The 22,554-nt window shown below is 43.7% G+C and overlaps 2 protein-coding genes across 5 annotated transcripts in view; one reads left to right on the plus strand and one right to left on the minus strand.

Annotated features, from left to right (window-relative positions):
* Nucleotides 1-8,589, plus strand: part of LOC113019576 (CST complex subunit CTC1-like) — a 22,701-nt gene extending 14,112 nt beyond the window's left edge. For 2 of the 4 annotated variants that reach the window (XM_080299466.1, XM_080299465.1), the window contains one exon: nt 5,955-8,589. In XM_080299466.1, coding sequence (XP_080155592.1) covers nt 5,955-6,185 — 231 coding nt within the window. In that variant the 3' untranslated portion in view covers nt 6,186-8,589. Of the gene's footprint in view, nt 1-22; nt 183-5,954 lie in introns of those variants that run through there. The other 2 variants (XR_013906731.1, XM_080299467.1) reach the window with 2 other exon arrangements.
* LOC113009843 (E3 ubiquitin-protein ligase TRIM21-like) lies at nt 1,563-18,960 on the minus strand. Its single transcript, XM_080299478.1, has 2 exons — nt 18,790-18,960; nt 1,563-5,284 (listed from the first exon to the last, which is right to left on the minus strand). Exon 2 carries the CDS (start codon nt 5,273-5,275, stop codon nt 3,608-3,610), a length of 1,668 nt encoding a protein of 555 aa, XP_080155604.1. The 5' UTR covers nt 5,276-5,284; nt 18,790-18,960; the 3' UTR covers nt 1,563-3,607.
* Nucleotides 18,961-22,554: the final 3,594 nt, after the last annotated feature.

Raw genomic sequence — 22,554 nt, forward strand, 5'->3', positions numbered from 1 at the left:
AGAGTGTGTGTGTGTGTTTCAGAGGTGAGGAGGTTCACTCGAGGAGACAGAGAGTTCCAGACCAGACTGGCTCCTCCCCTTCAGCTCACCTGTCTGCACCTCCACCCTGACTGAGCTCCACCTGCTTCGTTCTGACTTCATCTGTTCTACGTGTTCGTACAAATAAAACTTTATAGTTCCTCCTCCTGTCACACGGTATCTCACCTTCACTGACCCTGACGCTGGTGATCAGGGTCAGAGGTCACACGAAGCTCTCTGGGTTTAACAGGTCATGTGACCCTTCTACAGGAAGTGATCCCTGTGAGTGGCGCCCACATCGGAGACGTTCTCAGATGGTGATTCATGAAACCTAATTGGTAAAACTAAACACTGAACGTGTTTCGGTTTGTTTACAGAGGTCAGACGGTGAAAGCTTCAGCCTGACCAGGAAAGAATCAGTCCTCTTTAAATCACACTTACTTTAAATGAATTCCTCCTCACCTTCATGTGTTTTGTATTATTGCATCTTATACTGAAAGAGTTCATCCATCGACACATTTGAATCCTGCAACATTTCACGTGTCAGTTTGTCATGAATTGGACTATTTTAGGATTTCAGTTCATCTTTCCAATAAAGCTGGCAGCTCTGACACAGCTGTTCTCTCTGAGGCTGTTTTGCATGTAAATAAAAGTGAAATAATTAAATGTTCTGTGAACAGACCGTCCAGTGGAGCTCCTCAGGGCTCTGTGCTTTCACCACTTTGTTTTCTATGCTAATGAGTGTCAGAGCACGTCAGCATCAGTCCTTCAACATGGTCACAGCCTCTGATGAAGGTGTTCAAATGTGGCTTTTAATCCAGGTTTACACTTAAACAGTCTCCATGAAACGGGCCTCTGCCCTCATTCATCCTGGAGATCACTCGTCTAAACCAACCAACATAAAGAACGTGATGTTTTCAAAGCGAACACGTACACACAGTTGTTATGGATACGATTAAATGTAGGAGCGATGATTCGTGAAATCCTACATGTGTGTTCTAACATGCTTTAATGATGGCACGAGCTGACAATGAATAACATAAAGTTAATAGTTAATCTGCAACAAAACTTTTTCACCGCTTCAGTTTTTGGTCTTTTCCACATACGGTTGTTGTTGTCATGGAAACAGAAACCAATCGGGCCTTGGACGGACGTCGGGAGTTCTTAACAGCAGCTCGTTGTTCATTCTGATGTTGTTTTTTAATTATATTTTATATTTAATATCATATATTGGCCTTTTTCAGCTTTATCTGAAGGGCCACAGGTCAGACTCCAGCTGGGCCTGCCGCTCTCAGCCTCACTCTGAGGAAGCCCACAGTCTGTCACAGTGGAAACTACACCGGGGGACCCCATCCTTGGGGTGGACCCATTTTTGTTGTAGCGTGTTTTGGGGTTTAAAAGCCACAGAGACGCGGTGCTTAGAAAAAATGCATTTCAGCTGTGCTGATGCTCCTGACACGTTGGAACGTTGGGTTGTGTTGGGTTGAGAGGAGGCGGCAAAACACCTAGCAGGCTAGTCGGAAGAACACACACCCACGCTGGTATCGGTAATCCACGGTGGTTCTTTAATACGCCTTCTTCAACAACCATATAAAAGCCCGGCTGAACGGCTGCGGCTCAACAACATAACGCCCAGCGTTCATACAACCCAAGCGTTGCAAACAAAACAAGAAGAAAACGTAAATCCGTCCCTCGTTAAGCAGAAGCGTGCAGGCACGTGTCCTCATAATCCCAGAGAGAGAGAGCAGCGGCACAAACTGATGACACCATCAACCCTCGACTTGGGTGTCTTAAAGGGACACCGCACCATAGTGGCTGTCACAACGTATAAGACTGGGGAAACCTGCATTCAGCTGGACCTGAAAAACACTATGTCCAGATAAACACAATCAACTTTTGGAGAAAAATAAAAGATTCTTCATCAGACTAACAACTAAAAACATGACACTTACCTTAACAGTATGGGCTACATCAAATATATTCAAGACCGACAACAACACTTCTCACTGCTGCTAATTTTAACAAAACTAAACAAAAAGTAGAAAAAGGCAATTCACCAAGTCTTGAAAAGTAAAACTGAAAAATAGAAACACAGAATAAAACATCCATCCAGATCTTTACCACCAACAACATAAAATCTATCTTGATTAAATGGCCAAATTCTCCAATAAATGAGCAATAATAAAGTAAGAAAAAATAAGACATTCAATTTATGGACGCTCAAATTAACAGAGCGACATTAAACGCACCTCATTGCCTGCCGTAGCGTTCTTCGCAGCTGCACTTCACCTCAAAGGTCGGTTAATACATCGGATTGAACTTAACCAAAGTCCAATTAAAGGAAAATAAATGTTTCTAACAAATACAATGAAGAAGATTAAAATAATTCACTGTCAGTTACTGTCGCTGTGAGTTTGACGAGGTCAGCTGCTTCATTTGGTTCTGCCTAAAGTTCTCTCAGTGATCCAGTGTTTATATGATAAGATACGTGTTTAATGCAGAGAGTTGGAATTACAAGTTGGTAAGAAGCTTTTTAACAAAGGTTTGATTTAAGCTTTAAGTTCAAAGGTGAAAGAAATTTCACGTTTGATGAAGGAAGATCAAGGCTAACAAGGACATAGGTCAAAGGTCAAAATAAGGTGAGAAAATATAATAGATATATATAATCAATCAATAAGGTGAAAATATCAGATAAAAGGGTTTTTTTGGTTATGAGGAATAAAGAGGTCAAAGGTCAAAACAAGAGACACTGGTAGAGACCTCAAATCATTGTTACTGAAGAAGGAGGAGTTCTTTAACAGTACGACATTGATAGAGTTTGTTTGTGTGTTTGAGAGTTCAGACTGAAAGGGAGCGCACAATCGTGTGTGTGTCTGCAGCTGTTGTGTTGTTGCTGCATCGTTGCCTCAGGGGGAAAGTTGTGTGTGTGTTATGCAGACTAGCAGAGACTGCAGCTGTCAGCAGCCACACACACTTTCTATTCTTCAAATCAAATCACAGTGAAACATGTTCACTGACAGCTCAGCTTCAGCATCGTCTTCATGCTGTGACTGCAGCCGTTCAACTCTGTTTGTCTTTAACCCAAATCATCACAACATGCAAATATAATCATCAAAATGATGTGACTGGAAGGATGCAGCAGTCTGTGCTCCACCTTTCTCCTCCACACCTGCAGGTGGAGAACATGGATGCATGAATCTCTACAGAGTTCTTTGAATATTATCCGTCTCATCAGTTTTCAGTGAACAAAACTCCTCACAGAGCCAAAATAAGCAGTTTGTATCCAACATAACTCAGCTGGACTCTGATGCTCCGTATAACAGCCACACATGAGTCTGGATTCACTCAAAGCATTGAACAAACTTTATTGGAAATGAAGCTTTTGGACATTTGTTCTCTGATATTTGCTCTTCAGCTCGAGTCTCCATCAGTGGGAACATTTCCTGATTCAACTTTTCTTCTGTTCAAATCAAACTCCATGAGAATCAAAGTGTGAATCAGAGTCCTGATGATCAGATTCTATAGAAACATGGAGACTGTAGAGGATTTACACTCAATATGTTCATTTGTTCCCTTCAAGAAAAATCAATCATTCATCCAATAAAATCAGTCGTTGATCAGTTTGATTGACAGGACAGATGATCAGAGGTGCAGAGTTTTTACCTCCATCATTGGTACAGGGACAGAAGTATGGGTGGAGTTTGTGAGTGAAGGAGCAGCCAGTAAAGGAGTAGATCCGAGCTGCAGCACCTACATCATAAAAGGAGACCAGACCCTCCTCATAATCCACAAACACCCCCACCTTCTCAGGACCAGGATGGAGACAGAGACGGACTGAAGGGTCAGCAGCAGCTTTGTACTCATTTCCATTTCTCAGCCACACAGTCCAGAAACCATTCTGAGGACTCGCTGTGATTCCTCCCTTCCTGTTGATTGACTCTGTGGCCACTCCTAAATCCCATTTAGTCTTTCCTTTAACCTGAACCTCAAAGTAAAATCTGCCTGAAGAGAAACTCTGCTCTCCTAAAACACAAGGACATGGAGAAAATCTCTCTGGGTTGTCTGGAAGTTTCTTCCTCACATCACTATGATAAACTTGTTTTCCATCATCAGACAGGATGAGGTTAGGATTTGCTGTATCAGGATCCAGAGTCACATCCACCTCATGCTGCTGCACCCTCTGCAGCTCAGCCTCAAACAGCTTCTTCTTCATGGGTTTCCAGACTGTCTCCTCCAGCTGAGCCACAGCTCTCCCTACAGTCCCCTCATATGATGGTGGATGAACTCTGACCTCTGTCCAGTCCTTGCTGGGTGGAGCTTTCAGGGAGGAGAAGCTTTGGAGGAGGTGGAGGTGGTCTTCAGAGCGTGAGAGCTGCTCCACCTCAGAGCTTCTCTCCATCAGCTCAGAGATTTCCTGTTCCAGATCTTTGATGAGACCTTCAGCCTGTTTCTCTGTAGCTTCCTGTTTGTCTTCGATCTCCTTCATGAGCTCCTTCAGGCGTCTCTCAACAGACTCCATCAGAGCCGTGAGGACCTGAACACCTTCTGCTTTCTGTCTGTCTGCAGCATCTTTACTCATCTTCACCGACTCTGTGATCTCCTGAATCTTCAGTCGTCTCTTCTGGATCATCTGCTGAATCTCAGCCTCTGTCTTCTCCAGCTCTGCCTTCTTTCCTTCATATTCTTCTCTCAGAGGAACAAACTCGTGGTTCTTGTGGTCTAAAACAGAGCAGAGCATGCAGACACATGTCTGGTCGGTCTTACAGAACAGCTGCAGAAGGTTATCGTGCTTCGTGCACATCCTGCCTTCCAGGTTCTCCACAGCATCAACCAGCTGATGTCTTTTCAGACGTTTCACTGTCAGATGAGGCTCCAGGTGAGTCTGACAGTAGGAGGTCTGACACACCAGGCAGGACTTCAGGGCCTTCAGTCTGGTTCCAGTGCAGACGTCACAGGGAACTTCTCCTGGTTTGGCAGCTTGTTGCTCTGAGCTGCTGCTGCTGGCTTTCTGCTGAGCTTCACGTCTGAACTGAGCAACCATCTCAGAGATGAAGGTGTTGATCTTCAGCTGAGGTCGAGTGTAGAAAGTCTCTTTACACATGGGACACTTACAGATGACATTCATGTCCCAGTGCTGACTGATGCAGGTTTTGCAGAAGTTGTGTCCACATGGTGTAGAGACTGGATCAGTGAACACATCCAGACAGATGGAGCACAGAAACTGATCTTCAGATCGCAGATTGCTGGCAGCAGACATGTCTGCACTCTGAGGGAGAAAGAAGAGAAACATTTGATTCAAAATTCACTTTAAATTTCATTTTTACAAAGAGAGAAACAAGCGTCAGTAGTCTGAGGAGCTTGGAGAGAAAAGCGTCTGGACTTCTTTGAGTTTCTTGAAGACGTTTCATCAGAGAAGCTTCTTCAGTTCTCAGAGTAACTGGTGGAGACCCAGCAACACACTCAGACACAAACTGGTTCATCCAAACACAAACCTAACATCGTAGTGTCTGCTGTACAGTGCAGCGTCCAGATGGACAGGATCAACGTTTGGGGATGAAGATAAATACAGTCGTTACAAAGATGTGAAATTGTTTCTCTGTTTTACAGAAGGTCCAAGATTCATCCAGATCATTTGTATACTTGAATAAATCAGTTTGTTGGATATTTTCCATCAATCACTGTGAAGTAAACTTCGACCTTGTTGGTGACTGAATACTTCTTATTGTACGTCCAGATCAACGAGCCATTAATATTAAACAGTGACTGTTCCAGTAGAGCTGACAGTGAGGAGGACGATGAATCACAAACCTCAGAAATGTGTTATTAACTGTTGATCCAGTATTTTAATGGCATTGATGAGAACATGTTTATTCAGAGGTGTCTGTATATTTGGTCCATTTGTGCGTCAGTAAAAACTGTCCTGTTTTCTCTCACAGATACTGGAACATCCTCACAAACTCAGGATGTGGAAGAAGATGAACTTTTCCAGTCACTCGCTGGGATACATCATTCATGTTATTCTGGATCCTCAGAAAACATTGATTTATTTTTGTGTTTCACATATTTGTTTGTCCAAATCAAAGATTGATGTTAGTAGAGAAGAAGCCACCATGATAAAGCCTGTGTGTGAAAACGAGATCAGTGGATTTGATCAAAATCCCATTTAAGGAGGAATTCTGTCCTCCAGTTTGTTTAAATAAGCTTTGGGATTAAACAGCATCATCTATGTTTGTGTCTGATGACATGTTTGATCCAGGTCAGCTTGAATATCACAGCTGATGTGTGGAACTCTGACATGTTTAAAGCCTGATTATCAGGATGATTCAAACACATCTGTTTAAATAATGAGATTCATGTTTCCACACAAAGTTATAAAGTGCAGCATCGACTGTTTTCTGAATGATTGAGGATCATCTGTGACTCTTACAGGATACACTAAGTCAGATAATCTTTGTAAAATGTGTGAATGACTTTTTGAAGTACTGACCAAAATCTGCTGGTTTACAGTATTGTTAAGTCTAATTGTTGAATGTTGCCATTGTGTTTCTTAAATTTGTACAGTCTTAGTTTAAGCAGTAGGATCAAAGCCATTCCTTTGATTATGACCACCTCTCCAACCACTCTGTGCTGGGGGAGGTTTTATTGTAGATACATCCTATCTGAAAGATCTGTTTCTTTTGATGTAAGCTTCCTGGGTTTATGACCCTTTGGTCAGCAGGAGGTCTCACACACACATTCTCACATAACACACACACACACACACACACACACACACACACACACACACAGTGTATACATTTACATACAGTGCCTTGTCTTTGTAACCAAAGGGGGGTTGCAAGGGGAGGTGCTTTGTAAACTATTGTTTGAAGTTTGTCAATAAAAGGCAGCGAGAGGAGGCCACCATTTTGGGGTTCATTGTCGTGCTGGACACAGATGAGGGGGCCTCCCTTGCGCAAGAAATCGATCGAACACTGTTGCCTTGCTTTTCTTTCATGGGAATAAGTCCTGGATACAGCGGGGTCTGAGTTTAGACCCAACATTTATTTGGTCCTTCGAGCCGGATCCTAACACATTGCATCCACCGAGGAGAGGGAGAGGACGCCACCGCAACGTCTGGGATGATTGACGTAAAGCCCTGGTGTTTTTGGCTTGCCACCAGGCCGGGAAGTTTGCGCCTGACCTCCCCTCGGGATGGATGACGATTGACGGGATCCAGAGACTCTTCCCATGAACGTAAACAAACAGTGAGTACAGAAGGCCTTAGAGAGCGTCTCTATAACCGCGTGAATGAATGTGGGATCCTAGATACGCGTCACCGTGATTCTGCGTGAAACGTTTGAGTCCCGGGGAGCGCTGGTCACGAGAGCGCACGTGGACCCAAAACAATAGAGAGCGGCTACGGGCTGTGCGTTAAACGTGAGTCCGGGAGCGCGCTAGCCGCGTGAGAGAGACGCAGGCTTCTCCGCCGTTTGGGGCGTAGAGAGTTCTCCGCCATTTGGGGCGTGGAGAGAACCTAGGTTCAGAGTCCGGAATCTCCGCCATTTGGGGCGTTGGAGAGTGTCCGAAGGTTGAATTCTCCGCCATATGGGGCGTTTGAGAGTTTTCAACAGAGAGCGCTAGCTGTGCGTGCAGACGCAAGCGATAGGCCTATGTTGTGTGTGTGTGCGGGCCAGACGTGGTCTGCGTGAGTGTGGCTGATTGTTGTCTTGTAATGGAGAATAAAATGTGTAAGTCTGCCTTAGAAGGAGATGTAAAATTTATGCAGAAAGTTTTACCAGGCAGCACGCAGTATGTAGGTTGTTGGTATAAGAAATGTGGATTTGAAGGGACATTAGTGGAAGTTAAGTGTAAAATGCTGGTAGAAAGAATAGCTGTAAGTGTAGCAGGTAAAACAGGTAAAGCGAAGCGGAGGAAGGAATTGCAGTTAGCAGTTGCTAAGTTGTGGCTGGAGCAGGCTCAGAGGAGGAGAGAAGCACAGAATGTTAAAAGAGCAATATTGCAAGCAGTAGTTGTGAAACCTGAGGATGAAACTACAGCTCAATCCACGGCAACTACTCTAGAACAACACCGTAGAAAAGCATTAGGAAGAGCAAGAATGTTAGCAGAAAGTAGAGTCAGAGAAGAGCGTGAGAGAGCAGAGGTAGAAGTGGAGGAGAGATTAGAGGCATATTAGGAGCAGCATTGAGTCCAAGACAGACTAGGCAAGAGAGGAGACAGAAAGGAAAGAAAGTGAACACAAACGTTACAACTACATATCCATCCCTGACACAACACAAAAAAAAAAAAAAAAAAACATATGGTGTTTCTGTAACAGAGTGTGAAGATGAAGAAAGTTTTCTCCTGATCAATTCCGCGAGTGTGAGAGTGTCTGACGTCATGGTGTGTGTGAAAGGTATCCAGCTGGGGCAGACGTGATTCTGCAGGTCACCTGCCCAGTGGACAAAAAGAAATAAAATAGTTGTGTGGATGAATGATAGCACGAAGAGTGTTTGGTGTTTCTCAGTCTGAAACAGCTGTAATGCTATTTTCTGTTTTGGAGAAAAGTACAGTTAAAGAAAAAAAAAAACAGAGAGAGATGTGTGTTGTTTTAAGCAGTGATGAGAATAATGGAAGTGTGGTGAGAGATGAACACAAAAACATACTGAAAATGCATTAACTATACTAACCCCACATGCATATACACATACAATGATACTCATGAGACCAGACAGCATCTTAAGCATGAGATTCTGTTTGTCATCTTGTCCAAGTCACTAGTAAGATGAAAGTGATACATAGACTAGTGGACTGAATATTATAGGAGGACAGATGGTTGCATCATAGAGGAGGAAACAGAATGCTGATGAGAGGTCTTAAATGAGTGAGTTGAGTGAGCTGATTGTGAGTTTCTGATGTGTGAAGAAGTTTTACCATGGCACACATTTAGTTACATGAGAACTAAAACTTATTATGTGCTAAGACAACAGGGTTATGCTGTATGTTGTGTGTATGGCTGATTGGATGAATGTTTGAGATTAAACTGGCTGTTTGATTTGTCTTTTGTTACGATTTATCCCCCTGGCATGAAGAACACGTGTCATGATTTAAACAAGGCCTATCTTTCCTTTATTTTCTTTGATTTCTTTTATTTTCTTTCTTTTATTTTGTTACTTTCATGGTGCACTGAAAGTTTTGTTAGATGATCTCTGAGCAGATCTGCACGATTAGAATCGAAGCGTCGTCAAGAAAACTGTTGCAAAGTGAGCTTCTCCAAAATTAAAATGGGCTCTTATTTGGGACAATCAGGAAACAAATTCCTGTCCAAAAGGATTCAACGAGGAAATCCAGTCTAAATTATTTTTCTTTTTGAAATGACGTTGTTTTGCTGAGCATGGAAACGAATGCGACGATAATTTCCACAATTAGCAAAAGAAGGAATCACTGAGTGAATGAGTAAGAATTTTAAAATAAATGGGAAACTGACTGACTGACAAAAGCTGACAAGACTGACTGACTTAACACCATTGTGTGAAGTTAACCCCCACCTGACAAAGGTGTGGATGTATCTCTGTGTGTGTCTCTGTTGCAGGAGCAGGAGACCACAGGAGGAAACTTGGGTCACATGACTATGTGAACTCTGAAAATTTAACCTTTTAGTTTATATTTTTCTGTGTCTGTGAATTTACCATGTGTGTGTTATTCATAGGCTTGTGTTGCTCACAGAGATAACTGTGACAAAGTATGCACACACCTGCGCAGCGCTAATATTTGCATTTTCTTTTCTTACAGCATGCCAGTTCTTCATGTGAATTGATGATGCGATTTATACCAGGACAACTGGTTGATGTTCTTTCCCACTACAGGATTTCTGGGTTTATATGTGAATGACATTCTTTCCACGGCTAGGGTTAGCTAACTTTATGGTGTTTTTATGGCACCTCTGGAACCTGTTGACCTGTGTCTGACCTCCGTCTGACCACAGTCAATGGGTATTGCTAATGTTTGTTTCTCTGAGAATGCTGTGGAGGATTCGGCAGAAGCGGACAAGTGACATGAGTAAAACAAATAAGAGATTACGATATTTATGGAATAGTTTATTATGGGCTCATTTGCTGGCCACTTTTGGACCCATAATAAATATATGAGTGGAGTGACTTTGCTTAAGAGAAGTCACCGATTACATTAATGTTAACTGAGCACATGGGATGATCCATGTTTGAGGCGAATTATGGTAATGATAGTGATTTAATGATTTGAGAAAACCTGCACATGACACTTGTCTCGCCCGTGCTGAATGCGTATTACTTTTTTGATATAATTGTTTATACGTGTGAAGTTTGATTTTATTCCAGATTTTGTGTATGCAGGCTCCTGGTGGAGCCAGTTTTTAAGACAGGGATCCAGGTTTGGTGGGTTGACGCATGAGAAGTGTCCATGCGTCAAGAGGTGGGGTCCAGAATTAATATTAAACAATGTTTACTATTATTGTTGCAGTGATTTGTGTGATTAGCTGTTTATTTACAAGTATTAAACCTATGCAAGTGGTGCATCCATGTTCAGATGAGGCTTTGATGGCCTATAAGTGAAGTTCACTGATTATAATGTGGAATGACGTTGAGATGTTAAATAATTTGGAACAAATTATGGGAAAAAGTAGAAGTTTAATGAGTTTAGAATAAACCCGCAATGATACTTGTCTCTGTGATGCTGAATACTTTATTACTCTTATGATCTACAGTTGGTTGCAAATGTGAAGTTGTTTAAATTTAAGACTTTGTCTTCTGTGATACAGGAGCTGGGAGTTAAACAAGCTGAACATTTAAGTGCTGATTAATGTTCTTACACAGGGTTACAGCTTGGAGTGAAGCTGCTCCAAGGGACAAACCCTGGAGATTGTTTTAGGGAGACTGTGCAACACTCTTGTACATGTCTCATTGGGGAGTTGACACATGGCGAAAGCCGTGTGGCGAGAGGAGTGTCATTTTTTCAATTTGTAGATGTCGTGAGATGCCATGATGAGAAGGAGTGACTGAGAGGATCGCCCACAAAATGGAACCTGAGGGAGCGTGCCAAGCTCCAAAAAGTGACAGCGCAGAGGAGGTCCAGCGATGGACTTGTGGTTCTGTGAACAGCACAAATGCCAGGTGACTGTAAAATAACTAACAGCACTTTTTCCACAAGTGAAGCCAGTAACTTACTATCCTAAAAGATTAGCTCTAGTTGCTCGTGCTTTACCTCCATGCGTGAGATCAGTATGTGCAGCAGTTTAAGCTGTACAATGTTTCAATAGTTTATTTCACCTTTTGACATTGTTAGTTCCACACGAGGTAGATGTCTACTACTGCAGACTAAACTTACATTTCTGACACCTACAAGACACTTGTCTTTAATGTTACTCTCACAACCACACATATTACCATAAAGTGGTGCACAATTCTGAATCTGTCCAACCCTTTTTGCCAACGGAGGAGGGCACTTCTCATGAGTGTAGAGAGCGCGAGGAGAAGACGTGTAAGCTGAGGGATGACTTAATAGATGTGCCACTCGTTGAGGGAAAGGTTTGGTTTGTTGATGATTTGAGTTTTACAATAGTAGAGGGACAGACTAGAACGTTTTACTGTAGCAGACAGTGAGAGAGAGTTATCTATGTAAGACAACTAGCATGTTTCATATTTGCTTGAGCAGCAGAGATGCTAGCTTTAACGGAAGCGTGTAAAGCTGTAGAGAGACAATATACACTGATAGGCAGTATACATTTGCTACTGTACATTTCTTTGTAGTGCAGTGAGTGAGACGAGGTGTGACAACCTCTACAGGGAAACCTGCAGAACACACCAAACTCTTGCAAAATCTGCTGGAGGCAGTGTTATTAACCAGTGGAATTGCCGTTTGTAAATGTGCAGCACACATGTGAGGGAACGATCCGGTTGCATTAGGGAAAGTTTTTGCAGATAAGATCGCAAAAGAGGCAGCTTTAGTTAAACATGGTGTTAACCTTTTATCAGTACAGCATTAGCAGACATGCAGGCCCACTCACCTACTGCAGGACAATAGTTGTGACTTACAGAGGGAGCAAGCTTGCAGGATGATTTTTTTATCTGTGTGATAAACCAGTACTGCCTAATAATTTGTATAAGACTGCTGCTATTTTGAGCCATTGGCTATGCCATGTCTCAAACAGGAGGGAGATGAGCAGTCGTTATACTCACTCTAGGATTATTAAATACTTTTAAAAAAAAAACTTTTTTGCAGAGAGAACTAATGGAACAGTAAAGTTAAGATTTAGGAAGACAGGCAGGACATGGTTAGACTGTATAGAATAAGTACACGAGGATTACTCCAACAGAGAATGGTCTGACTCTTTGAGATTACACATGTTAGAGGATTTAGAGTTAGAGTTAGAGTTCCAGTCTTCTGTAGTGATGATAGAAAAGCAGAAGAGAGAGCATATTAGCAGATTAGATGCTTGAAATGTTTAAAAGTAAAGTAGTCATGAGAACAAATGATCTGCCAGATGATTCTGTTTCTTCGCAGGAGCAGAGCCTGAAGTCTGGAGATTGGATGATGATAAGGCCATGGAGAGGAAGTGCTGGTCCAGTCCACGATGGGAAGGTCCATATCGGATGCTGCTGACGACGACCACAGCAGTGAAGATTGCTGGAAGGAACACTTGGATATATCAAGCGCACTGCAAGAAGGTGACACACATCCAGGCCAGCTCGGAGTAAGTGGCAGGAAGACCGGGAACAAAGGGGGGGGAAAGCCTCCAGGGCCCCTCGTCTCAATCCGGTGAAGAAACCAACTGAGCCACAGGTACTCATCAGAATGGCTGGGAATGTGCTGTGCATCTTCTTGTGCCTGTGGACCCTGAGTGGGATGACAGGGAGCGCACTGGGACAGAGCGAACCACACCAAGTACCCGCATGGGTTTTCAACAACTACTGGTGGCAGTTTAAGAACACAACCGCTCACATAAACAACGAGACCAATGGTTATGCTTGTGATGCCACTGGCTACACATTCTTCTGGACTGTGGCCCTGTAGCATCACTGAGAGCGAGACAGTTTGTTTGGTTGCTTTAGCAACACATCCAGGAACACTGCCAACTTTTCAACTGCTCTGAACCTGAATGGAAGGTTGATTCACCAGTAGCTGGGAAGGTGAACTGCTCTGGTAGGACAGACCTGCTCGTCTGACTCAAAGAATATGACTTGCTGCAGGACATTGAACAGCTAAACGAACTGGAAACAGGCCAAATGCCTATGTGTATGAAGGACAATGGATTAGCCCAAGTTGGAGATTAACCATGGAACATGGCAACATCACTTATTCTTTTGTCTTCTGCAAGAAGGATGTAAACAGAGAAGCCTTTTGTCTACATTTACATCATGAACACTTGAGGTTTTGAGCCAAGAAGATCAAAACACCTTGATCCAATTTCCTTTACAAAGCTTTTTCTGTGGTGACAACAGGACAGGAGAAGAGTTGTAAATGCAGATAATTCACAAGTTGACTCTAACCCCCACAGGATGCCTACAGTGAGAAGATTTGGGGGGTTGATAGGAGTCATAAAGAAGGGTGTTGACCAGGCTGCAGCTTTGAAGTTAGCTGAGAGCCACATGGACAAACAATAAAGTCAACTGATGCGTTTAAATACCTATGTCTATATACAGTTGGATTGTAGTGACACATGATTTTTGAGAATGATGATTCTTCTTGTTTGACCTTTGACATTCAGTTGTTTACTTGAAGAAATACATAATGAATTGCACGACAGGAGTAGATCCGCCACAAGGCTGGATAGCTTGGTTACCGTCTGGTCCTTGGTGGCATCTTCTTTTGAAAATATTAATTCCTGTTTTTGAACTGTTGACATTGATTTGCTTATGTACAGGATGTAGTTTACTGTGCATGAATGAAATCTACACTGACACTGTCTGAACAAAGGGTGCATAAGTTGAAATTTAAGAACAATGACAAAAAGGAGGGAAATGTTAAGTCTAATTGTTGAATGTTGCCATTGTGTTTCTTAAATTTGTACAGTCTTAGTTTAAGCAGTAGGATCAAAGCCATTCCTTTGATTATGACCACCTCTCCAACCACTCTGTGCTGGGGGAGGTTTTATTGTAGATACATCCTATCTGAAAGATCTGTTTCTTTTGATGTAAGCTTCCTGGGTTTATGACCCTTTGGTCAGCAGGAGGTCTCACACACACATTCTCACATAACACACACACACACACACACACACACACACACACACACACACACACACACACACACACACACACACACACACACACAGTGTATACATTTACATACAGTGCCTTGTCTTTGTAACCAAAGGGGGGTTGCAAGGGGAGGTGCTTTGTAAACTATTGTTTGAAGTTTGTCAATAAAAGGCAGCGAGAGGAGGCCACCATTTTGGGGTTCATTGTCGTGCTGGACACAGATGAGGGGGCCTCCCTTGCGCAAGAAATCGATCGAACACTGTTGCCTTGCTTTTCTTTCATGGGAATAAGTCCTGGATACAGCGGGGTCTGAGTTTAGACCCAACAAGTATCAAAGGCTTTATATCAATAAAGAATAAATAGGTGTTTTCACATCTGTAATCCTTATGATCAATCAGATCCAGAATCAATCTAATAGGAACAGGAAGTGATGAATAAATCACCCCAATAACATCCAAGATGGCGCCACGGTAGGCAGCCTGTTTCCTCAGCTCCCAGCTTTTTCCTTTCCTTTCTGTTTTTTCTTGTGCTTTAAGCTTTTTTTACCTGACACTCTTGGTCGTGTTTTATTTCTTGTGCAACGTGGACCCACAACTTTTTGTGAGAGTAGTAGTATGTTTTTTCTCCATACAGGTGACCCAGGAGTTTTGTTTTTTTTGTTTGTTTGTTTTGTTTTTTTCTCTTCCCCCCCTTCTCACCGTCTCTTCTCCCCTTTGGTTTTCTTTCTCTCCCTCTCTTTCTTTCATTCTTTCTCCCTGTCCTATCCCACAGTCATGTCTGTCCCGTTTGCAACTGAAAATAAAATAAATTCATAATTATAATAAAGGTCAATCAAATGGACCAATATGGCAAGGCCATGATGATCCACTTGGTAAAATAAATCTGCTTGGCATCTTTCTTTGCCTCAAGACAACAATTCTGATGGCTATAGATCCAAACGGGACAAAAAAAAAAAAAAGAGAGTAGTAGTATGTCTTCTACTCTTTTTGGGACTTTTTACCACCACTTCTGGAGAATCTGTAAGCCAAGCCATTGTTTACAATAGGGAGCAGCTGCTAGCACTGAGCAACAGGAAAGTACTCCCGGAGGAGCGACCCAAGATTCCGAAGGAATTACGACGTTGGAGGAGGGGACGCAGGGCTGGAGTGAAGTACCAGGAAAGAAGGAGACGGTACAAACCAAGCATTCCATCCATTCTCATGGGTAATGTAAGATCTTTACCCAACAAGATGGAAGAGCTAATTGCGCTAACCAGACTGCAGTGGGAGTACAAGCAGAGCAGCCTCCTCCTGTTCACTGAGACATGGCTCACGGACCACACACCGGACTCTGTCATAACTCTGGATGGCTTTCAACTGGTTAGAGCGCACCGGAATGCAATGGAGAGTGGTAAGAGCAGAGGTGGGGGACTAGCAATGTATGTCAGTGAGAGATGGTGTAACCCGGGACACATCACTGTGAAGGAACAGAGCTGTACCAAAGACATTGAACTGTTGGCAGTTAGCGTCCGGCCATACCACCTGGCCAGGGAATTTTCACACGCTATTGTGCTGACTGTTTACATCCCACCCTCGGCCGACGCTACAGCAGCCTGTGATTACATTCACTCCACTGTCTCTCAGCTACAGATGGCACATCCGCAGTCCCTCATTATTATTTCTGGGGACTTCAATCATGCCTCACTATCTGTCACTCTCCCAAACTTCTCCCAGTACGTTGACTGCCATACAAGGGACAGCAAAACCCTGGATCTATTGTTTGCCAACACAAAGCAGGCTTACAGTGCATCACCCCTCCCCCCGCTTGGCCACTCAGACCACAACCTGGTCCTTCTCCACCCCACCTACACTCCTATGGTGAAGAGGAACCCCCCCACGAAGAAGGTGATAAGGGTGTGGTCTGAGGAATGCACTGAGGCCTTAAGAGACTGTTTTGAATGCACAGACTGGCAGGAACTCTGCAAGCCTCACGGTGAGGACATCGACGCCCTCACCCACTGCATCACGGACTACATTAATTTCTGTGTTGAGAACACTGTGCCTACCAAGAAGATACAGTGTTTCTCAAACAATAAACCGTGGGTCACCCCAGAACTGAAGGCCCTGCTGAACAAGAAGAAGAGTGCTTTCTGGTCGGGAGACAAGGAGGAACTTAAGAAAGTCCAAAAGGATCTTAAATACAAGATCCGAGAAGGCAAGGAGCACTTCAGTAGGAAGATGGGAAAACCAACTCCAACAGAAAAACGTCAGAGAAGTCTGGAGGAACATGAAACAAATCTCTGGACACTTCCAGGACAATGGAGGAGCCACAGTGTCTGCTGGCCGGGGGTGGGCTAACGACTTGAATCTGTTTTTTAACAGATTTGACAATGGCCCACTGATCACCTCTCCCACCCCCCAGGTTCCATTAACCCCCCTCCAGTTGCCGCCCCCCCCCCTCCGGGTGCAATGCCATTGTCACCTGAGCTCTCCTCTCACCACAACCCTGCTTCACCCCTATCCACACATCTATCCACAACGAAGCGAGCCCCACCCCCCACTCCAGCCCAGCCTCACATCTCCTTCACAGCTGATCAGGTGAGAAATCAGCTCAAGAGGACGAAGGCAGCAGGTCCGGATGGAATCTGCTCCAGACTGCTCAGGGACTGTGCAGACCAGCTCTGTCAGGTGGTCCTGTACATCTTCAACCTGAGCCTGAGCCTGGAGAGGGTTCCTGAACTGTGGAAGACTTCCTGTGTGGTTAAGGTGCCAAAAATCGCACACCCCAGGGAGCCCAACGACTTCAGGCCTGTTGCCTTGACTTCTCATCTGATGAAGACCATGGAAAGGCTCATCCTGCACCACCTTCAGCCACTGGTGGGCTCAGTGTTGGACCCCCTGCAGTTTGCCTACCCTTCTGGAATTGGGGTGGATGACGCTGTCATCTACCTGGTACACCGATCCCTCTCTCACTTAGAGCAGGCGGGGAGCACTGTGAGGATCATGTTTTTTGACTTCTCCAGTGCTTTCAACACCATCCAACCCGCACTACTGAGAGGGAAGCTGGAGGGAGCCGGAGTAGGCAAACAGCTGACTGCATGGACCATCAACTACCTTACCAACAGACCACAGTATGTGAGGCTCCATGACTGTGTGTCTGAGGTGGTAATCTGCAGCACGGGGGCACCACAGGGCACGGTTCTCTCACCTTTCCTGTTCAGCCTTTACACTTCAGACTTCTGTTATAATTCGGACGATTGCCATCTACAGAAGTTCTCAGATGATACAGCCATCATTGGATGCGTATCAGACGGGAATGATCAGGAATACAAGGGGGTCATCAGTGACTTTGTTGGCTGGTGTGAGACCAACGTACTCCAAATCAACGCCGGCAAGACAAAGGAGATGATCATAGACTTCAGGAGGAAGTCACCCCCTACAACACCGGTGAACATCCAAGGGAAAGACATTGAGATAGTGGACTGTTATAAGTACCTGGGTGTTCACCTCAACAAGAAACTGGACTGGACTACAAATACAGACGTCCTGTATAAGAAGGGCCAGAGTCGACTCCACCTGCTGAGGAGACTGAGGTCCTTCGGAGTCTGCAGGACTCTGTTAAGGACATTCTATGACACTGTGGTAGCATCTGCCCTTTTCTATGCAGTGGCCTGCTGGGGGAGTGGATGCACGGACAGGGACAGGAGCAGGATTGACAAACTGGTGCGGAGGTCTAGCTCCGTGCTGGGATGTCCCCTGGAGTCTGTGGAGGTGGTTGGTGAGGGGAGGATGTTAGTAAAGCTGACATCCATCATGAACAACCCACATCACCCACTGCATGAGTCTGTGAGTGGGCTGAGCAGCTCCTTTAGTCAGAGACTGAAACACCCTCGCTGCAGGAAGGAGCGCTTTGGCAGATCATTCGTCCCAACAGCAGTTAGACTCTATAACTCCTCAATCACGATGTCATAAGTCACTGGACACTGTGAACATCCACAGTCACCACTTCATGCATAATGGACCTTCATGTGTACGGACATGTGCAGGTATATGTCTGTATATGTATACATATGTATATCTAGTGTGTACATGTGTGTGTGTGTGCATGTCTATAAATAGGAATAGTAGTGGTACAATAGCTATATCAAGCTATATAGTTTATGTCTTCCATATTTCCAATTATATCCATAATCACATACTGTGTATGCTACCATTGTATATAGTGTATTATCTTACTTTTTTTCATTGATTGTACTTATTTGTATTTTTGTATTTCCTTCTGATATCTGTACCTGAGCTGAGGTGACGCAAAAATTTACCCGTTGTGGGATCAATAAAGTCTTATCTCATCTTATCTTAAACAAGAAGTGTTGAGTCAGTCTGAAGTCCAGAGCACAGCCTGAGTCCACAGTCCTGAGCAGAGCCACAGTGAGACTGAAGCAGCAGCTCGATGCTCCTACACTGGATCTGTGGTTACATGAGCAGATTTCTATGGATCCAGTGTGACTGTGATGAGTCCTGATGAAGTGAACAGAGTGAAGATTTGTGTAGAAGCAGGAAGTGTGATCAGCTGCACTCACCACTGTTGCTGAGAGGAACCTGATGGACTCCAGTGAATCTTCTTTTAGAGACAAACAGGACTCGACTGCAGCTCTGCTGCTGCTCTCTCACACTGTCACTTCTGCAAAATGACGTTGAGCTTCTTGTTTTTCAGGTGTTGCTCCGTCTCTTCCTGCCTCTCCCTTTACAGGAATCAGCCGGTCTGTACTCAGTGACTGTGTGCAGCGGGTGGGAGGAGTGAGGAGTGGTGTGTGGGTAAAGTTCAAACAGTAATGACAGCCCATTTTAACTTTGGAGAAGCTCACTTGCGATTGTTCAACATGTTGTGTAGCGCTTTCGATTCCGATCTTGCAGCCTGCTTGAAAAAGAGAAAATTGCCAAACAAAAAATCTCAGTGCACTGTTAAAAATCAAAAAATATGAAGGCCTAGTTTTAGGACTTGTCTAAGCATACTCTTAGAATAATTGATCAAAACTGGCAGGTTCAAAGTGGTACCAAAACAAAATGCATCAGTAAATCTCCAAAACTTTCATCCACCAGTCACACCTCACACAACAGCAATATTCTATTACATAATGAGTTTTTGTTTTCCCCCATGTACCCAGATGTGTGTCATGATAAGACCTTCCCCACACATCAGAAACAAGAAACTCAATAATCTATTAGTCTCCACTCATCTGACCCCCTGCAGCATTCTGTTCACCCCTGCAATGATTCAATCATCCTTCCCCCAAAATAATACTAGTTCACTAGTCTATGTATCACTTCTCAACCTACTAAGTGAACCGGACAAGATGATGTTAACAGAAATGCTTAAAATACTGTTTGATCTTCATGAGCTTCATTGCATGTGTGTTTGTGTTAGTAGGATTAATGCATTTTTCTGTTTGTGTAATTTTGTGTACCTCTCCTCTTTGCAGTGGTCCAGACACTTTTCAATTCTCCACGCAAGGCAGTCGTTTTTTCTTCCCAGTTTCCTAAACCCAAATTTCATTCCCCACACTAAAACAACCTTCCTCCATGTCCTCCCTGCTCCTTCCACTGTGGTCTCATCTCATCTCCCTCCTTGCAGCAGTCCAGTGAGAGTCAGTTGTCTTTCAGCTTTGTCCTGTGTCTTTAACACTCTCATCTTGCCATTTTTGCGCCGAAAGTGGCAAATGTCCAACTCAGGCAGTCTTTTCAAAGTCCATTCACACACAGTGAAGTTGCAGCTCGTTGGAAATGCACATCCATCCATCCAGTCATGATGATGCCATTTTCCTCCTTGCTGCCGCGGTCTTGCACAGCTGCTGCTGCTGCTGGACCTTTTCTTCACTACTCAGGATGCTGCTGTGAGCTCTTGAGATCCATCTCGTTGTTCTGGAACTGCATTTCTTGTCTTCAGGGAGAGATTTTGGAGCTTGTGTTCTCAGGGTGACAAACACATGGAAGTTAAGCTGTAAAACAATTCAGCCAAAACTTGGCTTGAGTGTTTCTAATGATGTTAACCTATAATGGTGTTAACCTATAATTTTCTTCCGTCTGCTGCACGTGGAAAATTGATGCAGGTCTGCTCTTCACCTGCAAGTGACACACTGAGACATTTTGATCATTGTTCTCACTGCTTAAAACAACACATCTCCCCTCTCTGGTTCTGAACGCCCCTTTCTTAAAATCCAGAAAGTGAGACAATGCTGGTGGCCTGCAGTACCACCCTCACCCTCTAGTCGGAAACAACTGTTACACACATTTCTACACTCCTCTCTTTTTTTCTTTTTTTTCTTGTTTTGTTCCCCATTTTCAACATTTTGAACCCCAAAATCCAAAACATCCATTCAAAATCCAGAACATCCAGACTCAACAACTCCTCCTTCCCACTGCTGTCAGACTCTTGGACAGCTGACCTGTTTTAACAGTAATGTTTGCACATCAGGTCATCTTTCATATCAAGCTCACAGCTCCTTTGCACATACATCTACCTCACACTTACATTTAGTCTCCACTCATTTATTCATAGTATTTGTATTTTATCTTGTTCTATTTGTATTTATTAGCCTGCATCTGTGTGTGGACAGCACAGAGATCCACATCTGAAACCATCAACAGTCACATGTAGATCTGCTTCATCTTCAGCTCTGTGTTTCGTTTTTGTCTGATCTTCTCTGAAGCTTCCTGACAGTCAGCAGCTTTGACCTTTGACCCACATGAAGCTAACATGTGACACAGAGTCAGGACGCTCCGTGGAGATCCATCAGCACAGCAGAAACACGCTCGGGGTCATCATCTTTAGAAACTTCCTGTGGATCCTACAGTCTAAGATCCAGAGCTGTCACTAGGATGGTTCAGTCATTTCTCATCAGCTACAATTAGAACTCAGAGCTGAGCAAATATAATCAATCACATGCTGTAGAAACATAGAAGTTTCTATCCTTCAGAAAACATCTGACAAAAAGATCTAAAAGTGTGTGAAGAGCAACACTTGTTGTTCTCTAAATGTTTGGCCACAGCTGTAGAAAACACTGTGAGTGTTGGTCAGTAATTACATTTCATTTAATTTCTCTTTGTGCAGGTGAACATGATCCAATCTTCTATCTAAATGACTGCTTTGTCTTTAAAAAGGTGAAGAGCCTGAGGCCGGTGACCTTTCCCCGAGTACATCCTCACAGCGGCTCACAGGACCAGGCCTCACTCCTGTCCTGCCAGAGGAGAAGCTTCAGACATCTGATCAGTGGAGTATTAGTAACACAGAAAACTAAAGAGGACGTGTTACTTTCATCTTTATTTATTATACATCTGTCATTGTTAGACATGAGGTTCACTGAAATCATTAGTTTTGTCAGATTTCTCTCCCTCTTCCATGTGACTGTGTCAGCTCGTCAGCATCTGTTTGGGACGAGAATGCACCAGGAAGTAATGAAAAGTACCATTAAAAGCAGGAGAGGTTCTTATATTACAGAAGAAGAGATTATTTAAAAAACTATCTCAATGCCATCAATGATTTAGGAACCTGAGAGAGGACTTGGTAAAATAAGACGTTCTTATAACTTCACCCTGTGACGGGCCAAGCTGCGACTCTCAGGGATGGTGATGTAGGTACAGAGCATGTGAGAGTGCGGTCCAGGAAATGTCTCTTCTAAAACTAGATGAAGGCACAAGGGGATCAATGTCAAGGCATTGAGATTCGACATCTTCATCCTTCAGTGGAGACTCCAAAACACCTGGGTGGGTATCATGACAGACAACAGAGAAGAAATCCACGTTGAGACTTGGGAGGAAGGAGTGCTGGGCACAGAAGAGATGAAGAGTATCTGAGATGATGAGAAATCCATCTTCCTCCAAGCTGTGAGTACATCATAGTAAATGTGTCACACCTGTCCAAACCTCCCTCCACAGACGCTCAATTCTACATTTGAAAAATACAGAAACGTTGTCAAAGGTCAGTCGCAGACTGACAAAGAACAGCCAACAGCAATTCAGCTGGAGCCAGTCATGATGAAACAACAATAATGACAGTTTGATCTGAAGAGCTTCAGCACCTCTGGTTGTGCTTTTCCCACTAAGAAAGCTTCCACATCCTCTCACAGTGAACATCACCTCAGCAGGCTCTGGACCACATGAGATTTTGAAATAAGTATTCAAACAACAGGACACACAAAAACTATTCAGATACCAGACTGACACACTTACAGCACTGAACAAATCCTGATGAGTCCATGTTTAAAAATCACGAGACTAACTTCAGAATAGATTTAACGGAGCTTTGCTCACATGAAGGCAAAGGGAGCAAATCCAAATCTTCTGATCCA

Source organism: Astatotilapia calliptera, chromosome 3 (genome assembly GCF_964374335.1).
Source record: "Astatotilapia calliptera chromosome 3, fAstCal68.1, whole genome shotgun sequence".
Taxonomy (NCBI): domain Eukaryota; kingdom Metazoa; phylum Chordata; class Actinopteri; order Cichliformes; family Cichlidae; genus Astatotilapia; species Astatotilapia calliptera.